Source organism: Poecile atricapillus, chromosome 4 (genome assembly GCF_030490865.1).
Source record: "Poecile atricapillus isolate bPoeAtr1 chromosome 4, bPoeAtr1.hap1, whole genome shotgun sequence".
In the NCBI taxonomy this organism is placed as follows: domain Eukaryota; kingdom Metazoa; phylum Chordata; class Aves; order Passeriformes; family Paridae; genus Poecile; species Poecile atricapillus.
The window spans coordinates 4,143,604-4,160,446 of NC_081252.1; the positions used below are offsets into that span (position 1 = coordinate 4,143,604).

General features: G+C 41.6%; 1 protein-coding gene across 23 annotated transcripts in view; it reads right to left on the minus strand.

Annotated features, from left to right (window-relative positions):
• Window positions 1–16,843, minus strand: part of CAMK2D (calcium/calmodulin dependent protein kinase II delta) — a 120,422-nt gene that overhangs the window by 69,425 nt on the left and 34,154 nt on the right. For all 23 annotated transcript variants that reach the window (XM_058839115.1, XM_058839116.1, XM_058839114.1 and 20 more), the window contains exon 4: window positions 3,737–3,796. In XM_058839115.1, coding sequence (XP_058695098.1) covers window positions 3,737–3,796 — 60 coding nt within the window. The remainder of the gene's footprint in view (window positions 1–3,736; window positions 3,797–16,843) is intronic.

The following is a 16,843-nucleotide window of genomic DNA, read 5'->3' on the forward strand; positions in this document are numbered from 1 at the left end:
AGCCCATCCTGCTGTCAGAGCACACTTGTGGTGATGCCTCAGCATGGCTGAAGCAGCAGATCCGCAGGAATGGGCCCCATCTCTGACTGGCAGTCCTACTTACTTCTAAGTACCCTGACTTACAGAGCCATTCAGGGACAGCCAGGCCTTGTGCCAAAAGGACTTCATTTATCACCTGAAGGGCTGCCACATGTCAGTAAAATCTGCTGCTGCCTTTGGGGAAGGGCTCAAGATTGATCAGAGCCAGACTTGAGCCTGATGTTGCTGGCTAATGGACCCTGCCTGCCTGCCATAGCTTGTACACTTGTCTGGAAGGCCTGGGAGGAGGGAGGGAATGATGGGCTGTAAGCAAGCGAGAATGCAAAGCCAGCAGAAGCCCCTCCAGTAGTTACAGAGATCTTCACAGTCTAACTCTCATTAGGAAAATACTACTCAAATGCAGCACAAACCCTGCAACAGCAAACTCCACTTGGGAAAAAACCTCCATGGTTTTACCAGGTTTCAATCAGCAGTTTTCCAGAACGGGTCAGAGCTTGTATCATCAGGCTAATGCAGATTTTAAAATTATTTGGGATCTCACAAACCAAAATTAGCAAAGCAGTTGTAAACCAATGCCAAACGTCGTAACAAGATGGTGCAACAGTGTTACACCACCAAAAATATGTTGATTGCAAGACTAGAAATCAGAGTGCTAAAACTAACTTTACCCACAGTTAAAAGAGAAGCAAGAAACCGAAGTTTACCAAAAGAAGATAAATGTGAGAAATCAGGAAAATGACAGTGGATTTCTCAGTGGAGAGATGGTTACTTAGCAGTTTTCTTCCCAAACTCCTAAATTAAAAAATTGGGAGCATTAGTACACACAGAACTGCTGGAAAAGTAATACTTATCCAAGATGACAAATTCTGTGTGGGTATGTGCTCAGCAAAGGAGGTAAGCTTTTAATGTAACCTGATGCGCAATCTCACAAAGAAAAAGCACTAGATTCTCTGAACAGCAAGGCTTAACCTACATTTCCATCCATTTTAAACTCTGTAAAAAAGCAACCCTCTACATACTGATGTACAGCCATGTCACCATAGTAAGAACCTGAGAAACATGGCAATGCTGAAAATCACACTAATGCACCAACTCCTGCAGCCCAGGAACTGTTAACACAGGAATATGAGCTGTGTTTGCCTAGAAATTTCCCAGTGCAGGAGAGGTCAAATTACTCCAGCATAGCTGGAAGAGGAGAAAATACCAGTATTGCTAAAGACTGATGGGGAAGAAAGGATTCAGAGCCCCCTCAAAGTTTATTCTCAAGGCCTGCAAGTTCAGCTAATGGCTTTTGCCCCGTTTTAATTCTCAGACAAAATTCAGCAGGGCTCGCTTTCTACTACAGCAATACAAAGCACAGAGGTCAGAAGAGGCAGAAATCACAACAAGGAGTATTGGTGAGGAGTAACTGGAAAGGATGAGGAAATTCTTTTAAACAAACTTTCACATATACATTACTTAAGTGGGAAATGGAGATTTGAAATAAGAGAACAGAAAAGACTGTTTGTAATCCACTTGCCTTATTTTTCTGACACCATTCATTAGGCATCATAACTACAAGGCTGGACAGAGAAGAAATAATACATTTATTAAAAGGATGAATAAAAGAAAGAGATGCTGAAAAATAAACTGAATTAGATATGTGCAAAGTGGTGTCTGCATAGAAAAATCTCAACTTTCAGAGATCTACTGAAGCTCTGCCTGTAAAAGAAGTGAAACAACTTCTTCAAGGAAGATTTCTGTGTCACCTCTTGGCTATGAAGGTGAACAGTAAGGACTGCATAGAAACAGAATCATTTAACATTTGGCCTTTCTTCAACAATATTTAGCTTTCCAAAAATAACTGCCTGTACACGGTCATCTTTAATTGGTTGGGTGGTTTCTCAAACTAGATCTCTGCTTTCCTACAGAAATCCCAATGAAAAAAAAACAGTTACCATTTTTTTCTTATTTTTCTTAACTTACTTGTTGTCAGAGCTGAGCTCCCTTCCTCTGGCACACTTCCTTTTTCACTCTTAGTGCTTCTTGGTGTGGTGCAGCTCCATTACTCACCAGAGATGACAGTTTAAAAGGGGATGTGATAGTGACCCAAGCATAAGAGCTCCAGCAGGGTGCTGGCAGCACTTGGAATGATTTTGGGGTCATCATTTAGCTGGCTGAGGGCATGGCTGCCGGACAAGGGATATGACAGAAACGACGCCTGCTGCCAAACCCTGGCATGCCAATTCCAGGTCACAAAAACCTTCTCTCAGACAGATCTAGAACATGGCAGTTTTTCTGAAACAGGAGCAGGACTCTTTGTCCATTATCCCTTGAACTGTGCACTTTGGTGCAGGTGGTGATGCACAGTTTGTGCAGACTTGCAGAGCCCTACCTGCCTGTCACCAAAGCTGTCACTGCCTGTTTGCACTCCAAGCCAAAGCTCACAGATACAAACTGTGCATGTGGAACAGCTGCCTTGCCACAGAGCAGCTGAACCCCATCCTAACACTGCTCCAAGCCACTCGACAAGATACAGACTTGTGACCACATGGAACCAATTTAGACTTTTGTTTCAGCTGAGTTCTGTGCATTTCAGCTCTTCCCCTACAACAGTTCATTGCTGCATTTGGTTTGTTTTGCCTGGCTTGTGGAAGCTCAGGAATATGTTCTGGTTCCAGTACGGCCCAGGCGAATGGCTCTGGAGTCTGGCTACACCATATGTGTAACCACAGCTGCAGAAGGGCTGCACCTCCTCCCTAAAAGGACTCGTACATTCCCTTATTTCTCACCACTTTACAATGCAAAACCTTTGGTGGGATAAAATAGCACAGATAACAATCCTCTTCCTTCTTAACCAAATTTCTAGGTCAAACCTGTAAGCTTAAGAGAGATGCTGCACAAATTTGACATGTCGTTTTGAGTTGTGCTATACTTGCTTTCACTTTCACTTTATCATTAAAAAGAAGGAGCTGATTTCATCCAAGGCACCAAACAATTTTAGTAGTCTGAAAACACCCTAATGAAAAGGAAATTCCCACCCTTCTCAGGTACAGCAAATATTCTTGTGAGAGATACTCTTGGCATATAATTCAGTGCATGGAAAACTGAAAAACACAGCGACAGTTCTCTTAAAATCAAGGTACTTACCTGTTTACACTGTTTCTAAAGCAAGGAGACAGACACACCCAACCCTCCAAAATAACTTTATTTTTTGCTTTATATGGTTAGAAAACACGACTCTGGAAATAAAAGGAGCAGAGCTCTCTTCATTGGAAGGACAGAATCTCAAACACAAAACACAGTATAAAATAAGCATCTCACTAAAACAAGCACTAATTATTGACATTGGTCTGTCTCATTGTGCAAGAGACACTGTCAGCTGAAATTCTTCTGCAGGTCTCCAAAAATCATGAACAATCCTGGAAACAGTCCCTCCTACACACTGCTCAAAACTCCCCAAATACCTGGCATAGAGAGTTCATTGATGGCAGAGCAATGGCTCAGAGATGAGAACACTGCACGCTGCTCTGGGTGATCCATCAGATTATTGCATCCCATAGCAGAATTTGTAATAAGCACCACATTATAAAGGAAGAGTCTTGCCTGGAGATATTTGCACTTGATTTCTGAGCTGCTCTTTGATATTTGTTAATTTCTATTTCCCCTAAATTTTCTAAACTGATAAACACTGTACAAAGCAATGAAATGTTCCTACCGATATTAGGATGCTTCAGGAGGCGACAGATTCTGGCTTCTCTTTCCAGTTTCTGGTGATCTGCATCAAAAGAAAGTAAAACAGTTGCTGTTAGTATGAAGATGAACACAGTTTAATCTATTTGCCTTAGAGTATCATCACATCATCATCATCATCCTCATCTGACTGGATCTTTAAAAAACATCTCCTTTATTTAGATCCACTAACGTTTTCATTCAAACTGTAATGAATTGATTATTTTCAACCTTTGGGTAGAGCAGGAGGCTGGAGGTCTGGACTTGTACATGGAGCCCTAACAACATTTCTGGAGATCAAGTACTGCTGCTTGTGTCAAACTCTGTTTTCTACAAGAAACAACACAAATATTCCAAAAGATTAACTTTGGAAAATACAACTGCTTGATATATAAAAAATATGCTTTGAACCTTGAAAATATTAAGAAATTAACAAGTTCAGAAAAAGTTACTTGGGATGGCAACTCTAAATAGAGTCAAAAATTTAGCATCAGATGTTAAAATTAGAAAGTTCAATCCTTAATGCAAAGTGTCCAGTTAGATATGTAGGTTAAAAGAACTACAACAGATTTAAAATAAAACACAGAAAGCAAACACCACCACTTTTATAAGTTAAAATGCTTAACACTTCAAGTTTCTCACAACACATTTTAAAGAACAAGAGGAAAGAACAAGAAGCGAAACTTTTTCAATTTTTCTGCAGTTTCTGCTTCCTAATATTTGCAGTCAACTCGAACAACAGCTGAAATGATTTTACATATGTTGACAGTTCAGATTATTTCCATGTGCTTTTAAGAACTGGGATAGCTCTTGAGCTAGTCATTACTTGTCAACTGACCCATCATACCTTCTGAGGCCTCAGAGTCTCCACCACTTCATGAGAAAATCTGCCAGCTTAACTCTCTTCACCTTAATGTTTATTTAAAAAAAAATCAGAATAATCTGAAGTTCAAAGTATTAAAAAGTATTATCAATTAAGCTGCAATATAAGCTTAAAGCTTATTTTTAAAAGTTCAACTCTGCCACCGAGGTTTCCTGTTCAGATTTTTGAATTCAGTTGCAGCAAGGCTGAAACATAAGCACAGACATCTACAGTTACAGCACCTTCATGTCCAGCAGCTCTGGCTGTAACTTAATCTTGGGCTGAGCACTTGGCACATTACCCAGAGCAAGCAGGGAGATGATCTGCAAGGCAAACTGAACTAAGCTGGGGTGAGAACAAAGATGAAAATGTGAACATTGCCTCAAAAGCAAAGAAACAATCCGGGGGCTATTGGATATTTAGTGTAAGAGCTGTGTCTCTGGCGTTTTACCAGCTCTACCTTCAAAGGCTCTTCTGTACCACCTCCAGCTATATTTACAGATCAGCCAGCACAGCCAGAAACCTGGAAGGTGTCCGATAGTTTTCTATGAAGTGCTAAAAACATCCTGTGCTGACTCTTCAGGAATAACACAGATACAATAAAGAGCTTCATCTCCAACTTTGAATACAAAGTATAAACATTTGAAGTTTTTTTTGCTATTAACTGTTATATCACAGCTTCTGAACTGACACCAGATATGATTAATTTTCAGCTCTCCTTTACAGACATGACAGTGGGCTCAGATAACAAATGCTAGAGGTGAACACTTTCAGATATGAGGAGAAGCTAAGCTGTGGCATGATTTAAGAACAATAACTATACTGATTAGAAAAGCACTCCTGTTATTTTTCATATCACAGTGAAAACATCTTAGAGATACTACTGGATGCACTGCAACATATGAGGATAACATCTACATCATCATCACCATTGTTATCATTGACTGCATTATATATCCCCAGGTTTTTACTCCAAATTGAACCAATTGATGGACACCAAGGTGTCCTCTGCTGTCACATAAATTAGAACAATGAGCTCAATGCATTTAACTCCTTCAGTTGTTTGTGCCAGAGTAATTGCTGTCTCACACCTGCTGGGTGACTGGAGGTACCTCACAGCCTGCACACTGTGCTGTGAGGCAGCAGAAAGAGCATTCAATACTCCCTGAGCCAGGGATTTATATGGACATGAAGGTCCAGAAGATGACAGGGGCACTTCAAAAAAACAGAGTATTCCTTGGTGTTGTTAGAGGAGTAAGTCTGCAGTACCTAAGTGTTTGGGGGTGGGACCAAATGCAAATTTAACTTCATGTGGTATCCAAGAAAATTACTTCCCTCTAAAATCAGCATGTTTGTTCTATGAGTTTTAGGAAATACTGTTCCTTCCTCTCTCTGGTTTATTTACAAGTACTTGCAACTGCAACTGCTGCGCCACCCGTAGCTATTTGTGTTACCCTGCCTGCTGCCAGGGCTCAAGTACTGGGGAGCTAAAGGTGAATGTCAGAGGGCAGGGCACACCGAAATACTTCCAGCACTCAGCTCCCAAACATCTGAAGGGTAAGGTGTGCCACTGCCACTGGGAGAGAAGGGTCCTGCCATGCAGCCAGGGAAACTACCCAGCAGCCACTAACTCCTCCAAACCCTGGGAAAGTTTGGGATAGCATCTGGAGGCAAATGTTTATGTTACAACAGTATCACAGGAAAAGTTCTGGAAAAAAATAAATGTAGTATCAGGATTGAAATCCAAGAGTTAACTCCTCTCAATTTTGACAGCATATAATTCACCAGCTAAAACTGTGTTTACCTGCCAGGTAAATATGAAACAGGAAAAATTATTATCAGGAACAGGAACCCAAGCTGGAAAGCCACACAGATAATAAAAAGGGATCACACAAGTGCATTTATATACTTGTTTCTTTTCCTCTCTTAATTACCAAGACTCCATTGCAAACAGGCCTCCTACATTGTCTACTTAAGAAACTGTAATTAAATGAAAAATACAAGCTCAAAAAGCAGCAAAGCAAATGCAGAAGAAGGAATGCTCTACAAATTCTACATTATTTTATGAAAGCGAGTCTCCATTAGTGAACAAGAGCCTTTACCACAGCAACAGCCCGTTGCCAAGATTGGAGAAAGATCACTGCCTGTCAGCCACTGATGCCTTCGAAAGGAAACCAGCAATGAGAATAATACAAGTTTATTAATGGAGAAAACCTTACAGCCACCTACCAGTAAGTTTAATCTGACATGAAAACAAAGATTTAAAGCACTGGACCATGAAAATCTCAGTCTTGACAATAACTAATTAATTTCTGCAAAATCTGAAACAGACAAAATATAGCTGTAAAACTGGGGGTACTCATAGACTGTATACATGTAAAATCTTGAACTAATCCTCATTCATATGACAATGTTTTAATAGACCAAAAGCTAATAATATAATTTATGACACTATGCCTCAGAAATGCCTCAGAAAAATCAGACTGCCTGCATTGAGTTTCTACTAGGTAAGCAAATAAAATAACTAATTGTTTCAGTAGTATCAATATTGGCTTTCTTACAAAAGCTTACGTACGTAGACTACACACATTTCTTGGATTACATCATCACATTTTATAATTCAAGACATATGATGTATATCTTTAATTAGGTATTTTATGTCTTAATATATGAAAATATATAATTCATGTCTTCAGCAAATATCTCTTCTAGTAAAGTGCCATCAATCTTCACCCAAAGTGCTGATTGTGCATGACCACCCAAACTGAGCTAATCACCAGGGCACAAATGTGCACCTCCCACCATCAATCAGCACAGGTATCTAAAATACAAACGTCTCCAAAGCAAAGACACTTCCTAACAAGTATCTGTAGCAACTGTTTGTTGGGGATTAGGTGTCCTTTCTTTTGTGGCTCCTCACCTATAGAATTTTTCCCATTAGTTTCTGGGAACCCTGGCTGCAGGTACTCCTTGGGTGCTTGAGAAGATGAAGAGTTTGGCTGGGCCCAGGGGGAACTGGGGCGGGTACCAGGGAGGGCAGGGGCAGCTGCGGGCGGGCTTATATTTTCTTTTTGTTATTTTATTATCAGAGCTTGCAGTCCACAGCAAACAACATAAAAGCATTTTGCCAATGTTCCTTGCATTGTCTTGTCCATTTCTTATTTTTCTCCCAGGACTGGATAGATTATTAGTCAGTATGAGGTGATGGATGCTGTGGCAAATGGCTTGCTTACCTTTTTGAGGATGGTCTCTAGAACCTGCTTCCTACTCTGTGCAATACACTTCAACACTTGTATTTTCCATGATTTTCTTTACACAGCTAAATGAAGAGAAAACAAGGAGCACTAACTTGGAAGGGGCTCTTCAGACTGTATTGCACCCCCCAAGCACCTTGATGCTGTTACATTGTGCCACAGAAATCAGAAAATGGCTGCAGAAATTCTGACAACAGAACACACAGGTTAACAGAGCCAAATTTCCACCCCCAACTCCCTGATTTTGTCAATTTTGCTGACAACTGTCCAGAGCACTATGAAGTATCCACTGTCCTGTGGAACGTAAATATTTGTGATTTAAAGGCATGTTGTGTATAGGACATGCTGTAACAGACACTTGCTTTAACTCCAAGAATGTGGTTTACACAATCTAACTGCATCAAATGCAGTTTCTAAACTCCCTCTGACGAAGGATTAAGGCTCTGGAAACAGCCCAGTTCTATTTCTTAGACCTGACCATTTCTGTAAGTTGATGTCACTAGCGGGTGTCCTGGTTTCTCCTAGGATAATTCCCACTTCTTAGTGGCTGGTACAGTGCTATATTCTGCATTTAGGATGCATTTAGTGATGCTTCAGCTGCTGCTATAAGCAGTGTTTGCACTAAATCAGCTTCTCACAGCACTCCACAGGCTGGGACTGACCTGCTGCAGGTTAAGACAGGTCCAGGTGGACAACAAGGGGTCCAAGAGCCAGCAGTGCCTTGGGGGCTGAGGATGTCAGGGGTACCCTGGGGTGCATGGGGAGGAGAGTGGCCAGGGGGATGAGAGGTGATCCTCCCCCTCTGCTCTCCCCCACTGGGGCCACATCTGCAGTACTGGCTCCAGGTCTGGGCTCCCAGCTCAAGACAGGCAAGGAAGGGCTGGGGAGGGTCCTGCAGAGGCTACAAAGATGATGAGGGGACTGGAGCACCTCTCTTTATGAGGAAAGGTCGAGGGAACCGGGCCTCTTTAGCCTGGGGAAGAAATGACTGAGATGGAATCTTAGCAATACAGACAAATACCTCAAGGGTGCCTGCCAAGAGGATGAGGCCAGACTTTTCCCAGTGGTGCCCAGTGATAGGAGAAGGAGAACACAAAGTTACACCTCAATATGAGCAAAAACTGCTTTGCTGTGAGAGTGACTGAGCACTGCAACAGGCTGCTCAGAGAGACTGTGCATTTTCCTTCTCTGGAAATACTCAATGTTCACCTTGATATCATCCTGTGCAACCTCCTCCAGCCGAAGCTACTTTAGAAAGGGACTGGATTAGAGGATTTCCAGAGGTCCTTTCCAACCCCAAACATTCTGTGATAAACTTGGGGGAAGCCAGCTGGGGGCTGCTGCTCAGGAACTGAGTGGGCACTGGTCCATGAGCAGTTGCATCATGCACCACTTGCTTTGTATATTTTCTTTTGTCATCATCCCCCTCCTATTACATATTAATATTCTCCCTTTTCTGTCTTAGTGAACTACCTTGAACTCAACCCACAAATCTTAATTTTATTTCTTCTGATTGTCTCCCCAATCCTCCTGCAGGGTGTGGGAGGAGAGGGGGAACAAGGCTGTGTGGAGTTTGGCTGCTTGTTTGGTCAAACCACAACAATGGGAACCAGCAGCATTACTGAGCCCCTGCCTGAGCTGGTTCTTTAGCAGTTTGCTAAAGACCTTGAGCAGTTTGCAAGCATTTTCAGCCCTTAAGATAAAACAAGAAGCACATTTATTCACCTAACAGTCCATCACACAGCTCTCTGAATTTTCCATTACTGAGTTCGTGCTACAGCAGTGCTCACAGATAAACCCCTGCTACCCCCTCTGCCCTTCTTGAATAAGTAAATGCTAAGCAATACAGTCCCCTTCCATTCCCAAAAGCACTTTTTCAAAATGAATGCTCCAGCATTCAGTACCTGCTCCTGGGGAGGTATTTGAACAGAGTCTTTACTTATTCCTCTCTTCCTAGTATTTATAGCTCGGAAAGTGGGACATTCTTAGAATAAACAATTACAGACACCGCGAGTGCTCATCTGAGCCACCCCTCCTAATGTTTCCCGAGCAGAATCACGCGCCAGGTGTTCAGTGTTATAAAGGCATCCTCTCCATGGATACCCCGCTCCATAATGGGTAGGAGCATGCAACAACAATAGCACAGCCAATTCTTCCATTAGGCCATTGGTCAAAAGCATCAACAGAGCAGAAATCAGGGCACTGAGTACGCCTCCAGTTATTTCTGTGGCTCTGTTCCCATACACACTTCTCTTCACCAAGCTGCTGAATATCAAGGGAAAGCAGAAGATATTAATTCAAGATGCTTTGTAAAATAATGAACAAACCCTACACCTGTAGAGCTTCTAATTCTGCCCCACAGCATTAAAAAAACAAAAGGCACATTTGTAGTCAGCTGCAAAGGCTTCCAACAATAACAGTTCTCAGCTGACTGATGTTCCTGCAGGGCTTTCTTCCACTTCCCACCCGCTTTCTGTGTTAATATTTCACCCTTCACAGCGAGCAAAAAATTGATAAATGGACACAGAGACCTGATTCCCATCTACCAAGCACAGATTACAGAGGCAGAGACACCGCAGGTGTCTTTAAGGCACTTTATCAGACACTTGATCCCTGATTTCTACATCACCTTCAATGACCAAAAGGTGCAGAGTATTCCTGCATTTGTGCTGTTTCCAGCACTGCTGCTAAAACTGAGGAGTTCCTGACCTCAAGTGAGCTAACAAAAGGAGTAAAGACAACGTGCGACACAAATAGTGAAGCACTGAGCCCACATGATTTCACTTATTTCCATCATTTGTGTTTAACCATGTCCATAATGAACAGAAGGAAGAGATCAACAGAATGGCACAAATGCAAACTGGACTTTACCCAACTGCTGGGAACCTTTAAAGAGTTCCTAAGAGCACACATTCACACATTGCAGAGTTCAAGCTAAGAAATCCTATTTTTTCACCTTTTTATACTCTTGTTTGCTGTTGATGGAAACAGCCAGCTGGCAATTCACTCACTTTGTTCTTCTGACTTAAAAAAGCCAGAAAAACATTTGTACAAGTCTAGAACTGTTGTTATATACGTATATTAATTATTGTTTTCTATATAAGGTATATGCACAACTACACATAGTAGTTTTCTATTAGATATTTTCTTATATAAACAGCACACCTACTGAAACAGAATGAAGTACTGTAAACTCTTCAGTGCCAAAGTAAACACCAAGGGCCTGGGAGCCAGAAGAGTGAGTCTCATCACCGTGTCAGCTCCATCTGTTTGCCACCACTCTGCACCTGACATTTAACTCTGAGCACCCTGTGTCCCATCTTCTCCCCATCACCTCTTTTGGTCCGACCCATCCAGTGCTGCACCTCGTAGCACCTCTGTGCAAGGCTTACATTTATCAGAAGAGGAAAACCTGAATGCACTTTTCATCCTTCATCTTCCCCTTGCTGCCTCCTTCTGTCCCCACAGCAGTGTATTTTCCTTTGTGACTCAAACTTGCCAATTCCTAGAGCTGATGGTCAGCCAAGTCTTCTTCAGCCATTCCCCTTCCATCCCAAAATAACTGCATGGCCTTCATTTTGCAGGCTGGCAACTCTTCCTTTATTTCACTTCCCTTCTTTCATTTTTGGTTCTCAACTTAAAGCTTCCTGCCCTCTACCTGCTGAAATTCTGCTGATAAATATTTATTACTTATTTTATTTTTTATTCAGTATTCCTCATTGTTTTCTAGCTTCTATTTTCTACTAGGCTGTTTAAATTTTTTTAGGCTTCTCAGTTCTCTTGGCTCATTTCCTGCAGAAAGTTGCAGTTTTCAGGAAACAATATTTGGAAAAAGATGTTAGGAATTGAAAGTTCAGAAAAATAAATCATATAAGATGCCTGGAACTTGAGGTGTTGACTCATCAGTCTAATGAACACTAAAGCATCTGTTTGCCCTCAAATACTTCACTGGAGAGGGATAGGCTGCAGGATATACTTGACTGCCTTGCTCAACTCCAGTCCTACAGAGCACATCTTAAACACATTAAATCCATTAACAACAGTGTAAACTCTGAGCACACTTCTGCCTAACAACTAAAATTCTGAAGGCATCCTCAAAGTTCTCAAGTGATGCAGTGAGACATGAATAAGAAATACTCATTTTCCTTCCAAATGTTATTAAAATGATATTGTCTCATAACAAAAGAAAAAAAATGCAGCTAACGACCGAAGTCAAAACACATTGTCAGCTACAGCAATATGTAAACTATAGTGGCAAACTGTTAATTTGAAATAAATTGTCACCTTCTGACTGAGGCCAACTTATTTTAGTATAAATGAGTAATTACTACATGTAAGACTGGTGTCAAGTCATGATCTGTGACAGTTACTTGGCTGGGATAGGACCAAGTTTACAATTTACTGATTTACTGATTTTGAAGCTGCTGCAAAGAGCAAATTCTGAACTCTGACTTGAGATTTTAATTTTGGCAACGGTTATATTGTTAGAAATCCTACCAATGCTCACCATCTTTTGCCTTGTAGATACAATTTCTACAAGATGCAGAATTGTTTGTGAGGGAGAAACTTTAAGCTTCTTTAAACAGCGAATGACCAGCGAGAACGTTCAGTTTGATGACAGCTTACAGATGAGAGACTGCTCCATATTTAACAGAAAGGGAAATTCCATTGTGCAGAAAAGGTCAACAACTTTTATTTCCAATATTTCCTGTAGTCACTGTTACTTTAAAACAAAATATCACACATGACTTATCCTACCAGAGACTAAGGGCTTCTTTTATGCAAATCCACTCAGAATCACTGACATTTATCTTAATAAAAGCTCATGGACTTTAACCCCCTAGGAGGAAACAACTGTAGAACTAGAATCAAGTCCAAATAGAATAAAAACAATGGTTTGGCAGCTCCTGTTATGACTCAGAGGAAATTTAAGAAGCACATCAAAGCCAAAGCTTTTCATAACAAAAAGCAACACCGAGAATACATAAGCACATGCCTACAGGAATATTTCATCAAAAATAACAGTAGGCTGCACCAGTATTATAGGACTAAAGATACAATTGCATTAATAAAAATATCCTGATGCCTACACCTCAGTCTTTAGCAAACAGTAGGTCAGAAATAAAGTCAGTATTCCTATATGGCCCATAAGAAGCTAAAACAATAGAAATAACGAACTCAAAAAGGAGTTCCACATTAAGTTGTAACTTGATTGTCTTCCATCCATTAACTTGCTTTAAAATGAAGATGTGGATTATGACTAACCCACTGTATCAATTTTTTTCTGCTCTGTCAAGTTGCTAAGCCTTTGCTCATAATAAAAACAAATCTCCTCCTCAAATACCATGTCCATGAATAGCATTTAACCATCTGAAGCTTTATATTACAGCAATCTTTAATACCAGGACACTGATGCCATGACCTCTAAGCTACAAGAGTATGGTCTTTTGCAAGAGGACTGCCTTGACATTTTTAGAATAATTTTCTTTCAGAGAGACTTGCAATTCACTTGGTTTGTAAAACCAAGAATTAAAAAAATAAACAGTAGCCTTGCAAACACATACTTATAAGAGACAGTCCCCAAAAGGAGTGTTTTCATTAAAAAACAAATCACAGAGGAGAGCCAGTGTCCAAGTGACATTCCTCAGGGCTAGGGCTGGATGGAAAGGATATCACCCAGAGGGACCTGGGCAGCCTGGGGACATGGGACCCTCAGGAAGGCTCAGCAAGGCCAAGTGCACATTGAACACAACGTGGCACCGTGCACATGTAGCCCAGAAAGCCAACCACGTCCTGCATCCCAAGTGTGGCCAGCAGGTCAAGGGAGGCGACTCCTGCCCTTGACTCCACTCTCAGGAGATGGCACCTGCAGGGCGGTGTCCAGGCCTGGGGGCCCAAGATAAGATGGAGCCATGCTGGAGTGACTTGAGGAGGCCATGAAGATGCTCAGAGGGATGGAGAGCCTCTGCTCTGGAACCAGGCTGGGAAAGCTTGGGGAGCTCAGCCTGGAGAATAAAAGGCTTCAGGGAGACCCAAGAGGTGTTCCCATGCCTGAAGGGCCACAGGAGAGCTGGAGAGGGACTTGGGACAAGAGCCTTGAATGACAGGACAAGGGGGAAGTGCTTCAAACCAACAAAAGGTAAGACTAAATCCAAGAATGAAATTCTTCCATGTGAGGGCAAAGAGGTCCTGGCACAGGCTGCCCAGAGAAGCTACGGCTTCCTCGTCCCTGTAAGTGTTCAAGGCCAGGTTGGACAGGGCTTGGAACAACCTGGGATAGTGGAAGGTGCCTGTGGCAAGGGATGGAACAAGATGATTTTCAAGGCCCCTTCCAACCCTAACCATTCTAGGATTTTATGAAATTCTCCAAGTGTTTTGCCTCCTAATTCCTAATTTGCCTTATTCCAGTAAAACATGTCCAAATAGCTTGTCTGACTCAAAAGCTGCATTATTCCACTTGTTCTACAGCCAGTGAATAAAGATGCTCCCAGGCAAGGAAGTCTGAGGCTTTCTTTCTTTTAATTAAGGCGAGGAGAAAACAAACATGATTTTTATAACCAGCCACAAATGAAAGTTCAAGCAAGCATTAACAGGTAGTTAAACTCCATCTTTTGACAAATTTGGGGGATTTACTGGGTACACAAACTCTCTGCCTTAAATGTGAGTTTGCCTTAGATTCTGCACTGTGTGCCACACACTATACACAAAAGATATAGAACATAATCACCATATTGAAGACAATCAAAAGGATATATAAGATAACTGAAGCAAGTGTAAGTACACAGAACTCCTGTAGAAGATTAAGCCATCTTCTAGTGCTGCAGGCAGGAGGTCCCAGGAGGAAAGCCATCCTCCTTAATGGACAGTGGTTGCACAAAACCTGCCTAAAGGGATTTAAGCTTTTTCCCACTATTAAGGGAATTAACACTTGTTTATTTGCATGTGTAGTGTTAGTTCCCAAGCTGCTGGCCTTTTCCCAAGCCACTGAGCTTCTTGGGAAACAGTAGGAAACTGGGTTATCTCTCTGTTGGCAAAACAAACAGGGCAAGCAAATCATTCTGTACCTCAGGAAAATAAAAGAACCACCCAATAATCCCACTATGTAAAAGAACAGTCAACACATTCCAGTTTCTCACGGTGTCAGGTTCATCCCTGCTACCACTGAGAGAGCATTGAAAATCAGATCAATCCTTTAAAACCACACACTCTCAGGGATACAACAAACCCCACCAAATAATGAATGTCTATCCCTCATTTCTGGAAAGAACTCAGGGAAGATATTGTAATATTCCAGAGACTCCAAATTCTGCCACAGTGACAAATACTAGCTGTCTCAGAGGGAAATACTAGAGTATCACTGATATTAGCATTGCACAGTGTTTTACTGATGTTATAAAAAAAAACCCAAGAAAGTGATCAATATTAATTGGGAAATCATTGAATCTGATTAGCTTGATGATTTAGACAAAGTAAGCATATAAGGACATATTTACATGTTCTTATGTATTTACATATGATTTTTTCTGAATACCCACACTGTCACTTTCAGTGAGGAATTTTATTATTCTGATTAGAGGCTGTATGGTTGAGGTGTTCTATCGCCAAACCCCAATCACTGATTCAAGTATTGCTTTGAAAAAAAATCACAGCATGGGCACTGGCAAAATACAGAAGACACCCATGACAAACCATCCCCCCTCCAAAAAAAAGAGCCCAAACCACAACTAAACCACAAGAACTAAATGTAATTCAGAGTCAAAGGAAAGAATTTCGATTTACTCAGCAGAAAACCTCTCAACCGGATAGAGGTTACATTAGAAAAAAAAAAAATTAAAAATAATGTTTTGTTCAATTCCTCTTCCCTCCAAATACCAGCCTCTGGTACTGTTGTTTTTCTTAAAAAGTCATTTAATGGAAATATTTCAATTATGGATGTTATGTACCACTAATATTAAACCGCCACATTTAATGTGGTTTCCCTGGTACAGCTGAACGTTCTACTTAGCATACAGAATAACTAGAACTATTGTAGAAAAAAACCCCAACCTTTCTCTTTTAAAACTGAAAAGGGACTGGAGGAGAGAAATAACCCCACCTCCAGTTGTGTTATTTAATTAAAACTGCCACTTCTAATTGAATTGCCAGCAAAGCACTGGGGAAACAGTCCCACTGCTAAATACCAAATTTATAAAACACAAGTTCATTACTCATATGCTGTATTCGTCCATAATCCTTTCAGCTAATTCCAGGAGCTCACAGCCAGTATGGAACACCTCTTGGAGATGGAAAGGCTTTGTAGCTCAGCACAGAAAAAGGACCACAGCACCTTCTCTTCTACAGCATCCAAGAACTGGTACAGGAAGCATTGATGAAAAATGCTGCACAAAGCGACTCTCAGCTTCTTTCCAGCGCAGCTCATCAGTTTCTCCTGAGGGTGTCTGAGCACCGGCTGGGCAGTGTCGGTCCTTGGAGCTGTACAAAAGCCATCTGGACACGCTCCTGGGCAGCCAGGGGGGCTGGAGCCCCCAGCCTCAGCCATGAGTGACTCTGGGATGCCTCAGCCTGATGGAATCCCAGATGCTGGATATCCCACACCAGCCGACTGTCACGGGCATTTGGCCTCAGTGTCTTCACGCACGAGTGTTTCAAATGATTGGCACAGTCCTCATTCCTTGAGCAAACAGTTGTAGGCATTTTCCAGAAAGGGTTCCAAAGTCTGGACTGGTGTTAAAGCCAGCCCTCTGACATCCATTTCAAAGGAAGATCACCTGTTTCATGCCACCACAGGTACTTGTAAGAGCACACACATTCCTAAAGCCCTCACCTGGTACATCAAGACTGCACTTGTGCAGTTGAGTAGATGTTTCCCATGTTAAGAACTCAAAGAAGTTTACTGCTTAGGTAATTGTTATTTTATTAACAGCACCCTGACTAATCTGCCATGAACTCGCTGCTCTGAGCTATCCCAATTAACTGT